At 46.0% G+C, this 22,808-nt stretch overlaps 5 protein-coding genes across 6 annotated transcripts; 1 reads left to right on the top strand and 4 right to left on the bottom strand.

The window, feature by feature from the left end:
• Nucleotides 1-5: 5 nt before the first annotated feature.
• LOC117856930 (WUSCHEL-related homeobox 8) lies at nucleotides 6-3,486 on the bottom strand. Its single transcript, XM_034739380.2, has 3 exons — nucleotides 2,800-3,486; nucleotides 520-1,047; nucleotides 6-425 (listed from the first exon to the last, which is right to left on the bottom strand). Exons 1-3 carry the CDS (start codon nucleotides 3,020-3,022, stop codon nucleotides 340-342), a joined length of 837 nt encoding a protein of 278 aa, XP_034595271.1. The 5' UTR covers nucleotides 3,023-3,486; the 3' UTR covers nucleotides 6-339.
• A 1,753-nt stretch (nucleotides 3,487-5,239) lies between these two features.
• On the bottom strand, nucleotides 5,240-8,850 carry LOC117854550 (KH domain-containing protein SPIN1). The gene is made up of 7 exons (XM_034736776.2): nucleotides 8,500-8,850; nucleotides 8,259-8,347; nucleotides 7,799-7,953; nucleotides 6,574-6,687; nucleotides 6,373-6,489; nucleotides 6,125-6,268; nucleotides 5,240-5,745 (listed from the first exon to the last, which is right to left on the bottom strand). The coding sequence occupies exons 1-7, from the start codon at nucleotides 8,595-8,597 to the stop codon at nucleotides 5,614-5,616; spliced, it is 849 nt and encodes a 282-aa protein (XP_034592667.1). The 5' UTR covers nucleotides 8,598-8,850; the 3' UTR covers nucleotides 5,240-5,613.
• A 2,483-nt stretch (nucleotides 8,851-11,333) lies between these two features.
• Nucleotides 11,334-15,735, top strand: LOC117858706 (pentatricopeptide repeat-containing protein At3g14730). Its single transcript, XM_034741831.2, has 2 exons — nucleotides 11,334-14,595; nucleotides 14,830-15,735. The coding sequence occupies exon 1, from the start codon at nucleotides 12,188-12,190 to the stop codon at nucleotides 13,850-13,852; it is 1,665 nt and encodes a 554-aa protein (XP_034597722.1). The 5' UTR covers nucleotides 11,334-12,187; the 3' UTR covers nucleotides 13,853-14,595; nucleotides 14,830-15,735.
• On the bottom strand, nucleotides 13,921-15,251 carry LOC117858707 (uncharacterized). The gene is made up of 2 exons (XM_034741832.2): nucleotides 14,795-15,251; nucleotides 13,921-14,531 (listed from the first exon to the last, which is right to left on the bottom strand). The coding sequence occupies exons 1-2, from the start codon at nucleotides 15,249-15,251 to the stop codon at nucleotides 14,044-14,046; spliced, it is 945 nt and encodes a 314-aa protein (XP_034597723.1). The 3' UTR covers nucleotides 13,921-14,043.
• A 2,432-nt stretch (nucleotides 15,736-18,167) lies between the features above and the next one.
• On the bottom strand, nucleotides 18,168-22,560 carry LOC117858309 (protein PIN-LIKES 6). Of its 2 annotated transcripts, XM_034741355.2 has the most exons (12): nucleotides 22,342-22,560; nucleotides 21,351-21,633; nucleotides 21,114-21,193; nucleotides 20,220-20,344; nucleotides 20,005-20,126; nucleotides 19,604-19,843; nucleotides 19,435-19,509; nucleotides 19,248-19,348; nucleotides 19,077-19,129; nucleotides 18,755-18,949; nucleotides 18,459-18,580; nucleotides 18,168-18,337 (listed from the first exon to the last, which is right to left on the bottom strand). In XM_034741355.2, the coding sequence occupies exons 2-11, from the start codon at nucleotides 21,543-21,545 to the stop codon at nucleotides 18,459-18,461; spliced, it is 1,308 nt and encodes a 435-aa protein (XP_034597246.1). In that variant the 5' UTR covers nucleotides 21,546-21,633; nucleotides 22,342-22,560; the 3' UTR covers nucleotides 18,168-18,337. The 2 variants fall into 2 exon arrangements, with proteins under 2 accessions (XP_034597246.1, XP_034597247.1); XM_034741356.2 differs by lacking the exon at nucleotides 18,168-18,337 and having other exon boundaries at nucleotides 18,349-18,580.
• Between the last annotated feature and the right edge of the window lie 248 nt (nucleotides 22,561-22,808).

The raw sequence follows: 22,808 nt of genomic DNA, 5'->3' as shown, positions 1-22,808 counted from the left end.
TTAAGTAGAGCAAAAGGCAAGCACGGCATGGTTTCACACCCACGACGGTTGGACCACAAGAAGCTGCTGCAGACGACAGTCTCATGCTGAATTTGCAAACGTGGAAGATTACATGAAAATAATTGAGCGTATGATAGACTACGGGCAAATACTATATATATCAACTTCTTACACCTATTCCAACAAGTAGATTCCAGCACAGCTAGCTTCCATCTAGGGTGGTTAACCAGACCATGGCAAGCAACATTTAGTCACTCTGGATGATCTTTCATGTCAGCAAATTTGAGCGCATGCTGTCAACAATCACTTTTTACAAGGTAACTCGGGCGCTGGGAGATGTCATCCAAACATGTCGAAGCCTTCTCCGTGCTGGAGATGGGAGAAGCTCCGGGAGCTCTCCACCTTCCCCGGGAAATGGTCGATTCCTGCAAAGATCAACCAGCATCAGCTTCAGTAAATTCTTTGCTATTTTGTGTTGCCTAATCAATGAAGTAACGACGCTGGTTGCAGAGGAGGTACTTGGATTCGACATGATGTTCTCGTAGAAGGACATCTGGCCAGGATTGCCAGACGATCTCATGCCGTTGTCACTGGATCCATACATCATGCCTCCGATTTGATCATGATCTGATGCATCAAAGTGGTGCATCCCTGAGATCCTCTCAGCATTGTGAATGCTCATAGTCATAGCCTTGTTCTCATGGAGTGGCCTATCTGACTTTGGTTTCTTGTCCGTTAGGGCGTCCTCGTCCACCTCAGCTTCAGATTCGGCGTTATTAGGTAAAGCAGCAGCCTGCTTCCGCTTCGACCGTGCCCGTCTGTTCTGAAACCAGTTGTACACGTTTGTCTCTGAGATCTGGCCATGGTGTGATAGCTCTGCTGTTATCTCCTTTATCTTTTGCTTGCTTGGTGTTCCATTGCCTTGGTCAAATATGTTTTCAAGGATCTGCAGTTGCATCGGTGTTGGTTGCCATCGTTGCCTTGCTGTGATCTTGTGACCTCCAGGAATAATTAGAGGATCACAGTACAGATTACTGAACCTCATTCCTAACGAAGAAACCAAACTTCAGTTGACCAGAAAAAAAGAAGAAACAACCATATATTGCGTCGACAACATACGTTAGAAAAGAACAATAAAACAGATTTGTAGAGGGGAACGGGCAGATTTAGTAAAATCTGTTTTGAAGATTATCTAATATATAAGGAGAATATTACCTGGCTACAGTTAAGACCATCATGTAATTAGGTTGAATCATCAGAACATAAAAAAAATTAATGACTTCATTTAAACCGCCAAGTAGAAAGGTTACGCAAAAGTCATGAAAAAGAAATGTAGTTAATTGAAGCAGCATGGACAGGTTTGGCAAATTTTAAATAAGTGATATCAGATGGTTATAAGTAATAAAATAATTGCAAGTACATAATAAAACTAAGTATTTTGAACCAATGAAAGACACGTTGACAAGTTATGAGCTCCCTGAATGTCGCTTGCGGAATAATTAGGGTGCACATGACACAAAATAGTAATTAGTTGGCCCTACATGACAATCATGTCTTGATAGCTAATTGTTATTTTTATAGGGGAAGTAAATGATTGAACATACGAAATTGATCTACAGGCAAATTTTACATGTTAGCAGAAATAACAATCATCCGCAGCCATGGAATACGACCTAGAGCAATTAATCAAATATATGCAACTAAGGTAATAAATAAATAACCGGATTTCCACTGTTTGGTATTTACTGAACCTATTGTCAACTTCCTATAAGACATCAAATTAATGCACTGGCACTTTCGACCTATCTTCAAGTACCTACACAGGCATCAAATTGATGTGGTGCTTTCTTTTGTTTTGTAAGTTCACGTTGCAAGCAATAAACATTTTTTTAAAAAAAACACAGAATAAAGTTCAGGAACAAGAAGTGTGGTAAATCCTGTGGTGATTGGATCAAGATTTGGGAAATTTTGGCATCGGTTTGACAAGACTACAAGCTCCAAAATGGAATTCTAACTGCAAGTTCTGGTTTCTGTGAGTACTGCAGTGCCCCCAACTTTTCTGCATAGAAACAATGCAGTGCCTGTACTGGCCCTACACACATTTCTAAACTGGTTCATTAGACCAGTCAAGGGGATGATCATTACAATTCCACTATCAAGATACTTTGCAAGTATTATGTAGTATCCCATGTGAATAGCAAATACTTTACAAGGATTATGTAGTATCTCATGCGAATAACAAACCTAACAGATGGCAGTACAGTTAATGACAGAAAATAACGCATGATAAACTAAATTCTTACTACTATAGTAATGTGTAGTATTACCATTCCTAAGACAGTACCAGGACGGTAGCAAAGCAGAACAGAGAGACAAAGCCACAAGTATGCATCGATTAGCATGAACAGAGTGAAAACGAACTGACTTTACCAATTGGAGAAAGCAGGCTGTAATACTGAACATAAATTGAACAGAAGAGCAAGAGCAATGAATGAGGCCTCTCTCATGGAGTAATAACAACTAATACCGTTGTGTCTTGAAAGAGTTAGTGCAATGAAATAAGATTTAATCGCTACGAATTTCGTATAACTAGTTAAAGCAGCTTCTAACACATGAACTTGCTCTATTCATAAACAAGCAAAGGGTGCGGCATTAAGAGCAAGTGATGACAATGCAAGCACCAAAGCAAAAGTAATCCCCCGATTTTGCACTTCCATAATGCTGCAAGAACAAACAATGAACAAAGAGCAGCGAGACTAGAGAGTAGCAATTGTCTCGGCGGCAAGTGCGGCGACCGACCTGCAATGGAGTCCTGGTGCTCGGTGAGGGTGCGGTGCATCTCGACGAGCTGCTCGCAGATGGTGGCGTAGATGGAGATCTGCTTGCGGAGCACCTCCATCTGCTCGTCGGTCATCACCTTGACGTACCCGCCGAGCCCTTCCCCACCACCTCCGGCCCTCTCGTCGGCCGCCGCCGCCGCCGCCGCCACGGCGGAGGCCTTGGCCCTGTCCCCCCACTCCATCACCCCCGGTAGCTACAGGACGACGCGCGAAGTGGCAAAGATCTCGGAAGAGGGGGCCACGGGGACGCGAATCGGGAAAGCCGCGCGCTATTTGTGCAGTGGAATGGAATGGAGCTACGCAAGGAAGGAAATCGGCCGGTTAGGCAGGCACCCGGTTGGCGCCGATGCGGGAACCGAGGTGCCGCCAGCCTAGCTCGGACACGCGTCCTTTCGCGGGACTGTGAGGGGTGGCAGCGGTGAGGTTGGCGACGGGCGGCAGCAGGTGAAGGTGAAGCGAAGGCCGCAGGACGGCGGGGAGAGTGCAGAGCAGAGCAGAGGCTGCAGAGGGGAGGGGGGATGGTCAGGAGTGCCAGACAGGGATGGGGAAAGTCCGAAAGTGGCAGGAGGACTATTTGGGTTGGGAGTGGGAAGACGGTAGCGGCGGTTGCGGACGCGCGCGCGCACCGGCCACGAGCGGGCGCCGCGAGTCGCGGCGGAAAGAAACTACGGGCGGCGGGCGGGGGCGCATGCGGACAGGACACGGAGGGGACGGACGGGCCGCGCCGCGCGTTACGCCGTGACGCGCGGTGGGGTGGGTATGGGTGGGTAGGCCGGGCCCCAGCGGCGACGGGCGTTCGGCGGCACGGCAGACAGGTGGGGCCGTCCCATGCGAGAGGGGGGGGGGGGTGGTCAATGGCTCAATGCAGCTGCCAGGATGAGACCCGCGGATGACGACGGCGCCCCGCGCCCGGCCCCAACGTGGACAGCAGCAATGATCGAAGGAGCACGAGCAATACGCTTTCGTTTGAAACGGGCGCAAACGATACAGTGAAAGCGCAAAGGCGCTTGTCCTCTGTAGTACCAAGTGATCTGAACCTTTTTCACGTTGGCAGATTGCGCTGGGGCATCTCCGTCGGCTTTAGCTTCAGCGAAGCTTTTTAGCCACATCATATTCTTATCCCAGCTGGAAGAGAACGTGAAATGATACTGGTCGTCGCAAAAAAAAAATTCACCTAGTAGCTACTTCTACAAGCTAGATGGAAAGTGAGTAGCATTGAGAAGTGTGTGTGAGAGAGAGTGTGACTTATTCTTCATTGCATTAAACCTACAACCTACTATGGCCGAGCTACGTTATGGCCATAGAGGGCCACGGCCCCCTGCCTAAGCTAATTCTCCACTAAATAAACAGTAAAAACGGCACTGTAGACTAATATTTAATCCACATTTCCTTAGATTGGCCCCAGCTTTGTCAGTCAAGCTTCGGCCTTACTAAGAGGATGTTTGATACGAGGTGCTAAACTTTAGCAGGATCATATCGGATGTTCGGATGCTAATTAGGAGGAGCTAATTACAAAACTAATTGCACATATGGAGTCTAATTCACGAGACGAATCTATTAAGGCTAATTAATCCATCATTAGCAAATGGTTACTGTAGCACCATTTGTCAAATCATGGATTAATTAGGCTTAATAGATTCGTCTCGCGAATTAGACTCCATTTGTACAATTAGTTTTGTAATTAAACTATGTTTAATACTCCTAATTAGTATCTAAACATCCTATGTCATAGATGCTACCAAAGAACTCTCTTGTACTCGCAAAAAAAAAGATAAAGAAAGAGCTCTCCTGATAACATTCAGTTGAGAGAGCCCCCTTCGAGATCCGACCTCATCACATGTAAAAATTTATCCTCTTGCAATGGAGACAGCTTGTTGTAACAAAAAAGCTTATCTTCTTGCAATGGAGATAGCTTGTTATCTATATCAGTGCCATGTCACTTATAGTTTAAGTAAAAGTAGCTGCTGCCACACAAAACCATTGCACCCTTAGCTAAACTACTCCCTCCATCCTAAATTGTATGCACAAACACCTACTCCCTCCATCCTAAATTGTATGCACAAACACGTACGAACATAGAAAAGTTAAAATAACCTACAATTTAAAACAAAGGTAGTACTGCACAAAGTTAAAATAACCTACAATTTAAAGTTAAAATAACCTACAATTTAAAACAAAGTACTGGTAGTACTGCACAAATGTCGTTGCTTCAATTCCAACCAGAAATCTGATACTAGCAATTTTAAGTATACAAGTCAATTCAATAGGTAAGATTTTTTTTAAGAAAAAACAACAGGGTGAACTGGAAGCAGCAAACAGCAAGTGAACAGACAAACGTGCTACAGAAAATGCGTCTCAGAGATGCATTTTCGAAAATAGCGTCACGGAGATATAAGATCTGTGTCGGCAAATACTATCATGAATTCATAATCAAGTATATGTCGCACAGGCATAACTTTATAGTCAATCAAATAGCTTAAAATACTGGAACTCTCACTCTCTGCACTATCAGCACTAATAGTCGGCGACAACGAAGAATTAAAAGAAACATTCTAAGTACACAGCCATGGAGGATTTTGTTCACTACTTGTCATCTCAGCCGCAGGTCAATGTCATGAGGGAGATCAAAATTCACCAGCTAGCAATGGCATGAATTCCAACACCATCACGGGAGCTTAAGCATCAGAAAAGCTATGTCTGTCATGAGAGCAAGACTGGGTAGAGTCTAGAGAGTTTCTGCAAGGATCAGGGTTGAGGAATGAGTCCCCCACTCTCACTGTTTTGTGCCACCATTGCTGAAGGGAGAGGCACTGCCGTTCTGATGTGGGCTATCCTCTCGATATACTGAGTTCAACATAGCAAGTTCTCGAAGCTGTTGCCTCTTTATGTTGTCTTGTGACTCATCCTACATGATAAACCATCAATGAATTGGGATTAGAAAAACAGAGATAAAGAAAGCAGATTGTGCATGCTACCTCCCTTCTATTTGTTTTATGGGAAAACCATGTGATATTACTACGAAAACCATGTGATATAACTACAAATTGATGCTCCAGAACGATGTTATTAGTTATATATGGGGCAGTATTCGTGAAGAAAATAGAACTACCACTGGTTCATAATTAACACTGATAATCCATAAATGACTTAGGAATTGCAAAAAAAATTGCTTACGCAACATATTTAATAACAACTCATTTCATTCACCTTTCCTAAAATGTTGTTTGCTCATGAAAGTATTGAGGAATGGATAAAAGAAGAGGGTTAGACAATGATATGCATACCACTGGTTTCAGCAACTCCTCTAGTATCTCCTGTGCTTGTGCCAGTTTGGTGTCAATGACATCAGCAGGTAATTCAGCCTCAATCAAGATATGTGTTGGATCGCCCAAGTGTTCATAGCCAGGCCTTCCCTTAAGCTGTTCCTCCTACAGGAAACAGACAGAATGGCATGTCAGCATTTTATGCTTGCCCCACGAAGTGTTACATCTAATTAAAGAATCAGCTCAAGAATATGAGAGAATTTATTTACCTTCACAGGATCTTTTATGGATCCCTTCCCTCTGATGAAAACACGGCAGCCTGTAGTAGCTTCAACTCTCTTCAGTGAGTGTCCCCTCGGCCCAAGCAGACGGCCAATGAAGTTGAACTGCATGAAGCGCATCAAGGGTAATTAAGAAATTATAAATTACAGCTTGATATTAGTAAGCATCACAAGCAGGAAAGAACATACGTTAGGGTAAGCATCTGTTGGTACTTCTAATCGCACGATCTTCTTGACAATGTAAGAGGAATGGTTCTGTGCAGCACCTTGCCAGCCCATGGCTCCCCTAGGAAAACCATTTCTCTGAAAAGTCATGGTATGAGAATAGGATGGTAAGTTAAGCTTACTTCTTCAGAGATAAAATAGATAACAATAACACAATACAACAGTAATGAGAATAAAAAATTGCAAAACAAGAGTAGCTGATGGTACAATTGCATGATAAGAAGCAATTCAAAAGTATTATGCATATCACCAACTTTTTAGCTAAGACAGAGACCTTCAAATGCAATGTTTCTTGTACCATATTTTAAAAATTCAACATACACTAGCTTCTAAACTACTCTTCAAGGAAGCTTGAGGAGAAACCATTCCGCGTGAAACCAAGTTGACTTTTCAAGCATTTTGATTTAGGCCTTCTGAATGAAAAAAAAAACGGAGCATAACATTGAAGCCTTTGGTATGAAGCTAGTTTCACAACTACTCTTATGGGCCAAGTGCAAAATATCATTCAGAATGAAAATAGGTCGCTAATGTAGAAGGTGTATACTATTTAGTGGTGTTCAGATCTTCTGGATACCTTCGCACTGTCTAGTAAACTGATTCAATGCATTCACCAAAACAAATGAACCTATCTGTTCGACTCATAACTAAATTATATGGATGGTACATCTATATATTAGATTACATGCATTGTTCCAACCGACAAATGCTGTCTTTCAGGCTTTCCTATAAATGGATAGTCTAGGATATGAATATTGAATGTAGTTTCCTAATAGGCAAGGCTCACTATATCAGGTGAGGTCTGTCTATTTTGGAACTTATGCATGCATCCATTGATGATAACAAAAGAAACAGATGTGAAGGTAGCTTGTTTGCTCCATTTGCCACATGTTTACATCCACATAACAGCAACACTTATTTTTTCAAAAAATAACAGCAACACTTGTGAACAGCTGTATTATCCAAAGAGCGATTTCATAAACACATTAAAGGCAGATCCATATGACTATGGAGTTATATCCTAATGAAACTACAAGAGAACCAAAATTATAAGCTTCAATCGCAGACAACCTATATATATTCTGTAGTATCATTTTTTCCGCATAGAATTTGAAGGCACACAATGCAGAGCAATCAAGTAAATGGATGAACTGAACAAATTTAAAACAACTTTAGTAGACAGAACAAATACCTCAGGATGCATCCCATTCCATGGACCAAAACCGTTTCCACAAAAATTAGGCACCCTGGGCAATGGAGGCATATGATTTGGACTTGCAATTGGTGGCAACCTCTCATTTCCCCTAACTCCAAGGTGTGAAAGTATACTTGATATTTTCATTATCTCTGCACATTATGGTTCCAAGAGTTCAAGTCTGCGATCAGCATTAACATCGGCATACAACAAAATAGCTACCATCGATAAAGCTACCATTTTCAGAAGCAAACAATTACATCTTGTACTGAGATACAGGAAATATGTCAGTTCCCCTTACAAGTCATCCCACGTTGAACCACTGTGCCTTTATACGAACAAATAAATGAAAAGACTGCTCTTTTATCATAAAGACACAAGCTCATAACAGGAACAGAGCAGACGAACTACTGAATCTGAGCCAAGACTGGTGCTATAAAGACGAAATATATCTCACCTTGATTCAACAGCCTACCGCAGATTGGGAGCACCTGCACGAAGGGCCCGAGCTTCTGTTGCTCCTGCAGCAACTCCTCCAGATACTGACTGCGCCGCCGCAATCCAATCCAATCCCATCGAACCAGCACAGAAAAAAGGACACGATTCAGGAGACGATCCAACAACACCAAGAACAGGGGGAACAAGATTTTGGCAAAAAGCGAGTAGATTTCAAGAATCCTATCGGAGTGCCGTCTTACCTGGCAGCGTCCGGTGATGCAGGGGGCCTCATAATCGGCATCGGGGACATCGCCCTGGCCGGGGAGAAGCATTTGTCCGTGGCCGTCAGCGCCTCCATGGCGGCGGGCCGGACGGGGGTCGGATTAAGCTGCTACCAATCGCGCGAGGCGGCGGCGGCGGCGGCGGCGGAAGGGAAGATGAGATTGCGTTTTCCTCCGATTTTTATCGTGTTTATCCCCTTTTCTGCTGTGCGGTAAAATCAACCGCGGAGGATTCCAGCGAAATCGAGCATACGAGATGTCAAAAACGGCCGCTTCCACTGGGGGTTTCTTCGGCTGGCTCGCCTCCTTTTTACCCTCTTTGTAGGGTTTATAGCGGCGGTAAGGTGGAGTAGGTTTTTAGCAGCCGCCGCCGGTTGGTGAGACTTTTTTTCCGTTCCCGGTTTGACGTAGGGTTTAGGGGATGCGTATAGGGCAGACCGTCTATACCTGTAGAGATACGTAGAATTTAGTCGTATCTGTACTTATCATGTCAAATTACCATTAAGCTTAATTATATTGTTTAAGTGTATATATCTCAAAAATCAATTTCATCCCAACATATTTTTCATGAGAATAATCACAAATAGTTTTGTCTTCCATGCATCCACCATGGACCTTCATCATCATTTCATTTACAATAAACACTACTTATATGCATTTTTCTTTGCAGTAGGGTCATATAATTGATGTCTAAATCTTTCATAACACTACTCCTTTTTATTGTATCTTTCTTTTTGGCAGACACAAACACGTCTAATCAATATTTCAACACTGTATTATATGTTACTAATTTATGTATGATTTGCTTTTACATGTAAAAGTATGTCGTTAGCTCAGTTTTATTTTTTCATTGCTTGTTAACCATTATATGAATTTTAATGTTCTATTCTCTTAGACAAATTAATCAAATTAAAGACAATTACTTTGATTGACAAAATAACAAGATACTAGTCTGTGAGATAATGTTATTGTGTCTAATATCGATCATAAACTATAAGTGTGTTTTTCTATTTACAAAATTTATTAATTACAACAACACATCTTGAATTAGAATCCAAATGACCGCTAATCATTGTGAGTACGCATGATATCTATAAAATATACGCACATAGAAATAAAATATAAGATTAGTATAGAGATTTAGCTTATCAGACTACATTGATTGTGTAAAGTTTAGCACAAAATTACATGCTGAAAATAACTAAGATGAATGAAATTATCAACTTTTTTTTTTGCCTCGGTTAGTTAGTTTTTTAGTTTTTCTGCCCCTAAGTCTCCCTGTACTTTGATCTACACTTGCCACACTAAACATATTCTCACAGGAAGTGTCGCATGTTTTTATCGTGCAACTCCACCTACTACTAGCAACCTGTCCATCAACACATATGAGGACGCCATTAGGGATAAGAGGATGCACATGCTTTGTATGGCTACTTCTCCCATCTCATAGTTTAGCATAATTATCTCGGTTATTATAGGAATATGAATATACTCAATACACGTTTTATTACTTATAACCATTTGTTTTTAAAGTAATATATACCTTTTATCATTAATTATACCTATCTCATTAGCTCCCAAAGATCAAAGCATCCGTGTCGTAAATGACTTTTGCACCTCAACTATGTTTATTGAACATGCAAAATAATTACAGTTCACGTGAAAACAATTTTAGCAGTTTTACAACCAGGGGATATCTACGGACTTATTATAATAGGAGATGATAAGTGGATCTATAAGCAAAAGTGATCAAATTTAAGGCTTTACATCCAAGGCTTACAGTTGACGGGTTCAATTATGTCATATTACTTTTATTATTTCCCTTAACAGCCACGCATACACTATTGCTTTTACTGAATAGATACATTTTCCTACACACAGTTAGAAAAATAGGGCCAAGTGCGTTTATAACTGAAACAACAATAGCAAAGAATTTAATTAGTAGGATGGACAATTATAACTGGGAAAAAAGAAGAGAAGTTCTAGACAACCAAACAGAAGATGCTACGTTGCTGGTTGTGATCTGTTGTTTCGGTGAAAGATGTTAATGTGTATGTTTCTGTTCTGTGCATAATCTCTTGAACGTTTTCTCTTCAACGGGCAACCATTTTAGGAGTACCATTGACTTCAGCAAGGAAGTTCCATCATCTGATGCTACAAAGAATGGGCTACATACTCATAGTAGCTGACCCATGAATAATTCTATTATCACCTTCCTAGCCAATGACCCGTAAGGCCGTAAACAAAACCTTATTGCCTCCTCAGCTGCAGCCTGCAGAAAACAATAGCCTCACACCGCCACACGAGACTAAACAGAAAGCGGCAAAAACGACAACAACAGCACAAAAAAGAAGAGGCTCCATGTGTTGACAAACGCCACCCCCCTCTCGTTCACACGAGCTCGAGAGTCGAGCGCTGCGGGCAGCTAGCGACCTCGGTTGGAATCAGGCAGGGGTGGCGGCGCACATGGAACTGATCGATGAGAAGCTCTTCCGTGGGAGCGGCGACGGCGAGGCCTACGCGGAAGGAAGGCTGGCGCATGGTGACACGCCTCCACACGAGGAAATAGTAGAAGGAATCACAAGGTGGGATCGGCGCCACGTTTCGCTGCTCCGGCCGGGACCAACGCTCGTGCTCGCATCGCCTGCTCCCTGCTCATCTGTGCGTGACTCTATAATGCCCTCACATGCTCCCTTGGCCTGAGTGACCACCTGCCTCTCCACTCCCACCACGGTTTGTACTTACGCTGCTAGTTTTTCTGTGAACCGGAAGCGACAGACGGGGGCGCTGGGCATAGGATGCGGCCACGGGCCACGGCGGCATGGCTGGCGTTTGCCGTACGCTGCGACGGATGGGCTGAGGTCCTGAGGAGCAGACCCAAATCTCGCGCATGTTACTTGGGGTGAAACGGGAGGAGGATCCGCGCCCCGCGTCGCGCCGGCCGGCCTGGCAGCGTGCAGCCGCGGCAAGCTACGCCGCCGTAGCGGAGTACCAAGGGAAGATGACCAGCAGAAACGAACACGATTCCTCGGCGCCGACGCCATACGCGTCGCAACACGGCAGCAGCGCCCGCGGCCGCCCAGGGCCATGCCGTGCCACGCACCGAGCTGTCAGCTTGTCGCGGCCCCCACGGACACGACGGGTCCCGGGACCGTCCTGTGCCAAATAAAGGCCATCTGAACTGACCCATGCCCTCATTCTTTAACCCTTTTTGACGCTGTTGGCGCCTGCAAAGTGAGGATACCGGGAGCACCAATCCAGGAGCTCGTGTCACCCGCCGGAAGCCGAGATGAGATAGATCCCCAGATCCCCACCACCGGCGGATCCTTTTCTTTCAAGTTTCACCGAAGCGCACGAACCCGCAACCGCAATCATTCATTTTCTCGTCGGACAAGCCTCATTAAGCCCAACTTTGCAAATGCCTGTCTGTCCGCCGGAAACGGCCCAAAATCGTGCAAGCCAGGGCCCAAAGTCCGTGGGCCGAAAATGAAGTTGCGAGCGAGGCCTTTGTTTGTGTGCCTGCCCGGCGCTGCTGCCGACGGACGCGGCGGGGAAGCCAGCGATCGCGCGCACGGGGCGCGACGAAGGCCGCGGCGGGCACCAAGACGTTCAAATCCCCACGCCAGCAGACCACGCCGCCGCCGCCCGCCGCAGCCGCAGCCAAAAGATGTCGGCGGCGCTGCGCGTTCCGCTCCGCGCTATCCTCTCCCGGGCGGCCCCTCCCACCGCTCGCCTCCTCCTCCCGCTCCACGCGCACCTCATCGTGTCCGGCCGCCTCGCCGCCTCCCCCGCCGCGCTCACATCCCTCGTCTCCCTCTACGCGCGCGCCCCGGCCGCGCTGCACCGCCCCACTATCCCGCTCCTCCTGGCGCCCACCGACCCGCTCCCCTGCTACAACGCGGCGCTCTCGCTGCCCCACGCGCTGGCGCTCCCGCTCTTCCGCAGCCTCCGCCTCGCCCACTCCCCCGACGCGTTCTCCTTCCCTCCCCTCTTCTCCTCGGCCCCTTCCCCGCCGCACCTACTCGCGCTCCACGGCCTCGCCCTCCGTTGCGGCCTCGCTCACGACCTCTTCTGCGCCAGCGCTCTGCTCCGGGGGTGCCTGAGGTTCGGCCTCGCCGACCACGCCCACCGCCTGTTCGACGAATTGACCGACCGGGATGTCGTCGTGTGGAACGCCATGGTCAATGGGTTCGCGAAGCTCGGGTGCTTTGACCGTGCCACGGAATGCTTCAGGAAGATGAGAGAGGCGGGCGAGGTGGAGATCAGCAGCTTCACAGTCACCGGGATCCTATCGGTTTGTACTGCGACAGCAGATCTCAGGGGTGGGGGCACGGTTCATGGTTTGTTGGTGAAGTCAGGATTTGACAAGGAGGCATCGGTGTGTAATGCGTTGATAGATCTTTACGGGAAGTGCCATCAGGTGGACGATGCAACAAGGGTGTTTGAGTCACTAGGGGAGAGTGATAAGGATCTGTTCAGCTGGAACTCAATGCTGTCAGCACTGCAGTACTCGGCTGACCATGTGGGGACGATGAGTCTGTTTGCGAGGATGAGACGTGCTGCACTGTGGCCGGATGCAGTGACCGTTGCGGCTGTTCTCCCTGCATGCGCAAAGACTGCAGCCCTGCAGGTTGGGAGGAAGGTGCATGGGTACATCGTAACGAGCGGACTGGCCTGTGATGGTGCAATGGACGTGTTTGCTTGCAATGCACTGGCGGACATGTATGCGAAGAGTGGTGGTCTGGATGAGGCTCGTCGTGTGTTTGATTGGACACGACAACGGGATGTGGCATCATGGAACATTATGATCGATGGGTATGCATCACACGGGCGTGGGCAAGAGGCACTGAAGTTGTTTCACCAGATGATAGAAGAAGGCCTGGTGCCAGATGAGGTAACGTTGCTGGGAACATTGTCGGCTTGCAGCCATTCTGGGCTTGTCGAGGAAGGGAAGGATTTTCTAAAGAGGATGAAGGAGGAGTTTGGATTGGAGCCACAGCTGGAGCACTACGCATGTGTCACTGACATGCTTGGGCGAGCAGGGTGGTTGGATGAAGCGAGAAGGGTAGTACAAGAGGCTGGTGATGTGGGTGCTGGTGCGTGGCGGACATACCTTGCAGCATGCCGGATGCATGGTGATAAGGAGAGAGCAGAAGAGGCAGCTAGGATGCTGATGATGGCAGAGGAATCAGGGAGCGGGGGATGGGTTCTGCTTGCCAACACTTATGGTTGGGAGGGAAACTTTAAGGAACTTGAAGAGGTGAGAGGGGAGATGAAACGCCAAGGGGTGCAGAAGGCTACACCCGGTTGCAGCTGGGTAGAGGTAGGGTGAGAAAACAGTGAAAGTGGGAAGGTGATCCTGAGGCTGACATAATCTGCGAAATGTTCCACATGTTGATAGGTTGGATGGAGTGCAGGCATTTGAGCAACATAACTCCATTATATATGATAGAATGCTCGTAACTTTTCAGATGTTGCTACAACAATTTGTTACAAGCACATGGGCTGACATTAGCGCATAAGTTAGAATGGTGCATTGGAAGATAAAGTTAAGCTCGCACTATCAAGACCAGCACCAAAACTTGGTCCTGGCAACAAATTTTCACCAAATATCAGAGTTCCAGCGGCCAGCGCTCCAGCTCCAAGCCCCATTCCCAGGTTAGGCGGACCATTCTGACCTGCAAACCTTCTTGGTGGCATATTTATGTAGTTCTGCGGCACTTGCCCCCTAGCAGCAGGATATGGTGGGGAAAAGTAACTGGGGTTTGTAGTGGGAGGTGGCAGGGTTTGTGGGATCAGTGGGGGTTGATTGCTATAGCCATGACTTCCTGATGGTGTTGGATCTGACCGAGTGGTAGGGGTTGCTGGCATGGTGTTGCCATAGAGATCATTATGTTCACTGTGATCCCTATAATGGCTTGAAGGCAGTGCTGGATAATTATAAACTGGACCATCTTCTATAGCCAATGTGATCCCAACCTGGTTTGGATACTTTGATCCGTCATGTGAGCCTGCACATTCACAACAAGGCAATAGAGTTGAATTCAGTTGTATGCGGATTGTATAATCAATAAGGTAAATGTTTGTTAAAGTCATCTTAAATCACAGGATCTATTGGTTAAACATAACTTTGTATTGTTTGTGTGCAAATTCTTTGTAGAAAGATCTATTTTGCAAGTATTGTACTGAATACCTATCAGCGCAATGGGTGCAACTGCCATCTAGTATGCCGTATTGTTCTATCTTGAAATGAAAAACAGAAGTTTCTGTTTACCTGAAAACTGAGCATGGACATCTTCCTCTTTGCAGATTCGGATGGATATATCTACAAACCCATGAGCTTTGTCTGACTTCTTCCTCCTAAGCTGGAAGCTTGCAGTCTCCTCAATAAGCCCCGGGTGCTCATCGCCATTCGCAAATTTGTCGAAGTACTCCTTCATCTGGACGACGGCAGCTCCCTGGAGGTGCTCCCTCAGGAAGATGGGCTCTCTCCTGTACACTTCCACCGTCAGCGCCTTCCGCTGCAGGCTGCTCAGATCATGCTCGTCAGCTGAGACCGAGAACTTCATGCCCCAGCTTGGATCGGAGCTCCCTGACGCGTCCACCTTGGTGCAGTACTTGCTGTTGGGATCGACCCATGCGACGGAGAACCACTGCGGTTTGAGCAGCGACGACCTGCGGCCCAGGCCGCGTGCAGAGATCACGCAGAACTCAACCGACGTTTTCGCCATTTGCGTGAAGAGGAAAGGTGAGGAGGTAGCAGGACGGCGATGTGGAGCAGTGAAAATGATAGGCTGAGATTCGTTGCCTCAACAGGGTGCTTTACCACGCTGCATTAATTCCACGGTGCTGTAGGGGTGCTGGTTCGTTCGTGTTTGCTTTGCTGCTAACTCTGGCCATGGAATTGATTCCAAAGCTGCGGCACCAGGAGAGGGAAAAGAATAGCTGAAACACGGTGTGGTGCAGCGATGTGAAGTAAGCGTTCTTTCGTTTGGCCTGTGGGTTTTCTTTCGTTGTGTTTTTGCAGCATTTGGTGTCCGCGTTGTTTGCTGCAACTTGAGCACGGAGAGCACCAGCCACCAGGAACGTAATACGGAGTATTAAGTTACGTTGTACTGTCATGATTGTTGGAACATTAAACTTTATGTCACATTTGTTATATTAAGTTTAGATTAGTCAAGATATATAGATAAGAAAACTTGCTCGTTTGTTTGACTGGAGATCCCCGAATGAGGGCATCGAAGTTTCCATGTGCATGCGTGCTTGAATAAACCGCAAGTGGTCAAAGGTTTCGCGACGTAAACATATAGGTATAGCCTGCACTAGCCACTGTTATCTTTGCAGTGACTGAAACGTTATGTAGTACTACCGGAGGCATATGATATTCGAGCGTACTCCAACATAATCGAGATTTCCCCAACTATGCTTGGAGCATTACTGTGCAGCAGCAACGGCCTATTGGACTATAACAAAAGAGAATCTGCTGTCCATAGATAAAGTACTTGTTCTGCAGTACGCGTCGCAAAGTCTGCCCGCTCCGTGTGGCCTATTCGTCTCAGCGAAAGTTTCTGTGCGAGCAAACCGCCCAGATCTGCTGATTGCAATCCACCATGCGACGTTGCGCGTTGAGCAGGATCGGGTGATGCGATGCTCGCTCGAGTGGAATTTTGTCTCGCCCGACAACAAGCACGTACACGCTGGCATGATCCCGATCTCGTCAGTAGTTACGCAATTATTGACCCCGCTTTGATGGTTCCACTAGTTCAGTTCAGATCTGCAGGGTCCCAGATCCATAACTCTATAAGCACATGGAGAGATCAGACGACATATCATACCACCACAGATCTTAAATAACGAATCGCTGTCAGAAGATGACAAGGAAAGTGCTGGAATCCCATGGGGCCAGCTGCAGCTCGCGATTCTTGATTGTTCAAAAAAAAAACTCACAACTATTGGCTTCTGATAATCAGATCCATGGAATGTGGACGGGGAAGCAATGGGCACAGAGCACGTTTTCTGCATGATACGACATGATGCGCTCCAAAATAAACCGTTATGGGCAGCATAAGACATTAGGTATATATACAGCTACACTATTTTAACGAGCTCTCAACGTAGACATCTCAGACAAATACACTTGAAAGGAGCTGAGGATTAGATCAAGATCATGGATACTATATTGTTTGGAACGAAGACAAAACGGAAAATAGGGGTATTGATCGGGAAAACGTTCATTTTACTCCTCTCACATATTCATTTTATCCATCCCACCTTCTAATCAAAATTTTAGTTTAATTTACTCCCTCCTCCTGTTAATACCGGCTCAATTGACCCCCTAAACTAGATTCTAACCCGAATTAGTCTATGTGTACATGGTTTTACCATTCAGCTAGCTGACGTGAACAGCGTTTGCCGAGCCACCAAATCGAGCTGAACCACGCACGGTGTCTGGCCCCCACTCCACCGAGTTGAAGCCGCACTCGTCGGCCAAGCCGAGCCATTATGTAGTCAATTAAGGCGGGTGTGCTTCTCGTCCCATACTAATCCTTGCACGTCGGCGCAATCCTCAATGACATCGTCACTGACGGTGGTGGCCACGCTGACATCATCGTCCTCAAATGGCTTCCGCCCAACCTCACCGCCGTCACGCGTCGCGCTAGACGTCGCTTGATGGGAGCGATCTCCCCGGCCGCCTGGCAGGTACTTTGAAGCATCCAAATTCCAATCCATAACCATTAAACAATCATTCTGAACGGCTAATTTTAGTCTAAACAACGATCCACTGATAATAAAGGCGAAAATCAAGAAAGCAAATTCCAACAATATTACCAAAAGAATTAGATTGATTTCTAAAAGGGGAACGAAAGAATCGAACACAAATGAACACAGAGTAGGGAGAAGGCATTCCTGAAGAGTCCCTGAAATGATCTGCCCCGCTGCACATCAATCACCCGCGGGCAGTCAACGGCCCCAAATTCGTCGGCGGCCGCCTGGGTGGCTCTGCTGACTACCGTGATCAGTGTCTCGGAAAGGACCGATTTGCATCAATAGCAATTCCCGCTGCAGACATTAGGAGCTCCAAATTCTTTCTGTCGAGATCATCACGGGGAGACATCGGGAGCTCCAAATTCTCTCATCGACTCTTCTGGTGTTTTTGCAAATTGCAAATATATAGCTCGTATTTAGTAGGAGTGCACCCTGCCTAGTAGCAAGCAAATGGTGCTGACGTCCTTGGGTGCGTAGGTAGCAGCGATTGACGAGGAACGAGGTGTACGCAGAACAGTTTTCACCAAGTGGAATGGCCGATTAAGCCAGACGCGCGAGCCCACGGGTGACAGCGACAAACCATGGGGTTGGGTGTCCGTCAATGCAGCTCGGCATGGCTTAGCTTTGGTTGTCCACGTAGACCTCATTTGACTTGTCAAAACCATGCCAAGGAGGCAAATCAAGGTGCACATCCGGTTTAGGGGTGTATTGAGCCGGTACCAATAGGTGGAGGGAGTAAATTAAGCTAATATTTTGGTGAGGAGATGGAATGAACAAAGCGAATGGATGGATTGGGACAACGTGGCATCCCCATCTAAGTGGTTCGGTGTGACCGAGCAGGGCAACACCGCTGTGCCATCTTCGCTCACTGCTTGCAGCAGTGGAAAGAGAACCACAATTACCATAGCATTGGGAAGGACCGTATATCAATGCTGATACAACTCATACCTCACCATGATTTACTAGCTATTGTACATATTCATGTCACTATTTTCGCCGTGATACTTTGGATGATATGTTCTTTCAAAGATCTTCGTGTGCAGTAAGGTGTCTGCAGATCAGTTGACCAAATATCAGATCAACGTAAATAGCAAGGTTTTCTGTTACAGCAGACAGGTGCAAATGCGATGACAAATGGAGCAAAAAGCAGCTAAAATAAGGGAGCGACATACTTAGAAGAGCAAGCTCAAATATACAATGATCCATCCTGCCATGGAGAACACAGCAAAAATGTGAACCCAGAACAAGATTGCAGCTGATTCTTTACCACACCCTCTCAGGTTCGCAACAGCACCTGCAAAAAAAAAATGTATAATCAGATTCCATAACATGGTTTGCTACCATGTGGAACATGGCACCCCACCCCCATTACCTAACAGATCTCATATAACACAGCATTATTAGAGGAATCTGTTCTCCCTAAGCACATGATGAGTGATAAGTAGTAGTCCTTGGTGTCTTATCGTACCTGACAACACTGATGTGGGCATAGAATGCTGCAGTAGCACGACAAACTTGAACATTTTGTCGTCTTTGGGAATGAAACCAAGTTTATCAACTACCATGAAGATGCCAACCCCAGCAAGAGGGACCAAGACCAAACGTGCAAAAATTATAGCAACGGTTGTACGCACACCAAGCCTCTTACTTCCTTCACCAGGACCTGATGCCATAAACATATGTAAAGACAAAATCATGAAAAATGCCTCTAAACCCTATAAGATGGTACTGCTAAGGTTGATCTCGTCCCATGCAATTTTCCCAGAGTTTCAAACAAAAAAGATGCTTACCGTCAACGAGATTGCCCCCGACAGCAAGTAAAATGCATGGGATCATAGCTTCCCTGAAAGTGTTTTACGGATTAGACACTAGATACTATTATAGATTGTCAAAGTTTGCTAACTTTATTGGCTATAATCTGTATAATTCATAAGGAAACAGAGAATGAGACATGTAAATACCCAAGAATCAGGCAGCTGTCTGTGAAAAAGAAGAGAGGCGCTTCATCTGTGAGTACAAAATTCTTCAGGAATGGGACAATACCAATGACAATTGCAAAAGCCTGTGCATTTTTAAAAATAAAGTCAAGACGCAGAATGCATAATGATTTATATAAACACTACTAAAAAGTGCAACAGCAATACATACAGATGCAATAATCGGTGGCTGGAGAAGCTGCTTGTCTTTCAGGAATTTAATCACACATTTAACATGGCCCATTATCTGCATTAGTAAGAACATGGTTATTTTTTTTAGCAGGAAGTAAGAGCATCACAACGATAACTAGAAACCCAAGTCGATGACTACATTTTCTTACCTTTGATCCTACAGAAGTGGCACATTCTTTTTGAACTTTCTCAGCAGCTAACAATGGTTCATCCTCTGGTACAGTGCTAGTGTGAGTGCTTGTTGGAATTGGATATTTGCTGAGTTCGGGCACCGCATTCTCTCCAGATGCCTTGACTGGAAGTTCATCGTCATCAGAGCCATCAAAGGTGCGTCCTGGTGGTGGAGCAAGCATCCTGAACACATATGTGTAAACAATAATAGCACCAACCTGCAACACGAAAAGGATTCACTGAGTGACCGATCCCAACAGCTATTTGTAGCCTATATAGATGCTAAGCGATTGTCTTTGATCTACAGAGTTGGTATTCAGACTTCTGAGTAAAACATGGACATTTATGAGCTGGGAAAAGAGAAGAGGATACGACATACCCATTGACCAAATGAGATATATGCATTTCCATCTTGGTTGCATTTATCAGAGTCACCAAACGGATTAGATGGATCCCGACATAACGCTGCAATGAGGACCAGAGGTATATTTCCAATATTTCCTGCATAAAACACAAGGAGCTGTATTGATATTGGATATTTGAATGACAAAAAAAATACAAATGCAGTTATTTTCAAGAAACAAAAGGTGGTACCTATTCCTATATGGATAATGGTGAACTTGAAGTACGGATATGGGGGTCGGATGATAGATGCCACAACAAAGCCAATCAAAGAGCCAGATACTGCACCTACAACAATATTTACTGGAATATACCACCTGCAAACATGCATATATGACCTTATTAGAAATATAACAGGAGAGGCAGAACACGAGTGCACAGCTTATTTGGCAAAGCTGAATTCCAGAACATACTCCTAAAGTAGTTTATGCAAAAGAAAAAAGAAAATTGACACTTGTAATGCATATACATGCGGGGAGTGGAAGAAAATTGAGGCATGTGTCAATGCAAACGAGGACTGAATAGTCCATAACAGCATAACATCAAGTTCAATATATTAAATTACAACAAGATAAACATTCCCAGTAAGAAAAATTATGACAATTTAGATTATTACATACATATGCAGATAAATGACATGGACTAGTTTCTCCAAACTCCAACGATTGCAATATTTCAGTATATTAAATAACTAAAGTAGTCAAAACCATATGACCCATAGATTCAACTGGAACCAAATTAACACTTGAACGCCCATTTCTTTTCTGTCCCTTCTGAAGGAATTTTGAGCTCAGCAAGCTAATTTGTTCCGTTTGGAAGTTCATGATTTAAAAGTTGACCCAGCCAGAAAGATGTAGACTATTTCGTTGTACTTTTAAGTAATATAGTAATGGTTGTTTCTGATTATAGACAATAGAGGACTAGAGGCACATACAAGTAGACAGAATATTAGCAGAAAACAACATCTCGGTCAATAGCTCTCACATCAGAATTCAACAACCATACAGCACACTTAGATGAAGTAACACAGTATTATGTTACTAGATAAAACAAAATTGATGTACGATATCAATCCATATTCCTTACCACTGTAACATCTTCTCAATAGTGATTGCTCTACCCAGTTGGGAAAATATAAGGCAAGGAAGCAGAAGCGAAAACACAAGCTGCAGCAAACAATGAAAATGTCAGTCTAATTTGATACAGTGGGAAAGTGCATTAGTGCAATCATGGCCTCTAATGCTCCACGTCTTCCTACTTTGAACAAAATCCATTAGACAGCCTTCCCATAGCTAGCTTTTATTACAAGGAGACAAAGCTCACCCCGTTGAGAAGCTTGCGGCCGTTGGGCTGGAGGATGTTGACGTACTTGCAGGCCATGAGGAACCCCATGAAGCAGACCGTGAACACCTTGGCGATGGGCAGCACAGCATACTTGAGCATGCTCAGTATCGAAGTCCCCGAGGTGCCTCCCTGCGCCGCCGTGGCCAGCGCCTGCAGCAGCGACCTCTCCATCATGGCTTGACCTGGGACTGAAGCCTTCCTTTTCCTTTCCTTTCCTTTCCACCTTCACAGCTTAGGACCCGTGTCCAACGCAATCAGGAGTCTGCCATTATGAATGACTTAGAAGTTAGGAGGCAAAATATAGAGGCAGCGTCTGGAAAATTCTGGAACTGCTTTTTGGCTCTGGTTGTTCAGGGGCAACCCAACTGGAAGAGAGCCCGCCGTTCGCTCAGCTCACCGGTACGCGTAACCAAATCCGGCATGGAGCTTCCGAAGCGGGAAGCTTAGCAGTAACCAACTTCTAGTTTGATGAAAACCCACGCATAGAAGATTTAATCATCTCGGAACGAGAACCATGACCTAACTAGATTCCAACTAACTCGACTCGTAGAAAAATGACGACACCGATTCCCGAACACTCCACTACTCCTCCGTTCCAAATTCGCATGGTTGGGGGATCCAATTCCCCGCAGCTGCGTATCTGCTCAGGTTAGATTCGTCACGCCATACCAACTCAAACTGTTTTACCAAATCCGCACTAAACCACTCTGCGGAAGCTCAGACGCAACCGAGCTCAGAATCGCCAGCAGTAGAAATCACCATTACATCCCAAAAGGCAAACAAGCAAGCAAAGTAAAAAAAAAAAAAAAAAAAAATCGAATCGCGCAATGCGAGGGAGAGCGATCGCGACGACGGCACGCCATGACCCCCACACGCCACGCCAGTACGCCACGCAAATTCAGAACACCGAAAACAATCCCAAGCGGAAGGGAAGATTGGACCGAGGACTCCATTCAACATTTCAACTCACCGCGAGACGGCCGAGGTGACCCCGCGCTGCTGGGAGGGAGGGGGGCTGAGCCCGAGTAATCAGTGAGTCCGTCCCTCCCGCGAAGGGCTCGAACTGGCCGCGGGATTGCGGGAAGGCTGCTAATGGAAAAAGTGGCGGCGATTCGGGGAGCGGGTGGGATCTGGGGTGGGATGGGTTGGGCTCCGACTCCCGCGGGGGGGGAGGGGGGAGAACGGAAAGGACGAGACGACTCCGCGAGACGACGCGGGGTCGGTTGGGCTGCTATACACGCGCGTTTTATATCCGCCCTTTGGAGTCCGGCAGCGGAGGGGATGGGGGTCATGGGCACGAGGAATGGCTTGCTGCGCGAGCCGGCGTGGAGCGCGTGCCGTGCTGCCTTTGGTGGATCGTTGCCGGGCCCGCCGGGCGGCTCTGCCATGTGGCCCGGCGGCGCCAGTGTGGCACGGGCGGATTCATTTGTCCAGTTC

Source organism: Setaria viridis, chromosome 5 (genome assembly GCF_005286985.2).
Source record: "Setaria viridis chromosome 5, Setaria_viridis_v4.0, whole genome shotgun sequence".
NCBI classification, from domain to species: Eukaryota; Viridiplantae; Streptophyta; class Magnoliopsida; order Poales; family Poaceae; genus Setaria; species Setaria viridis.
Note: the sequence above shows the minus strand (reverse complement) of the source record. Positions and strands in the feature narration are given on the sequence as shown.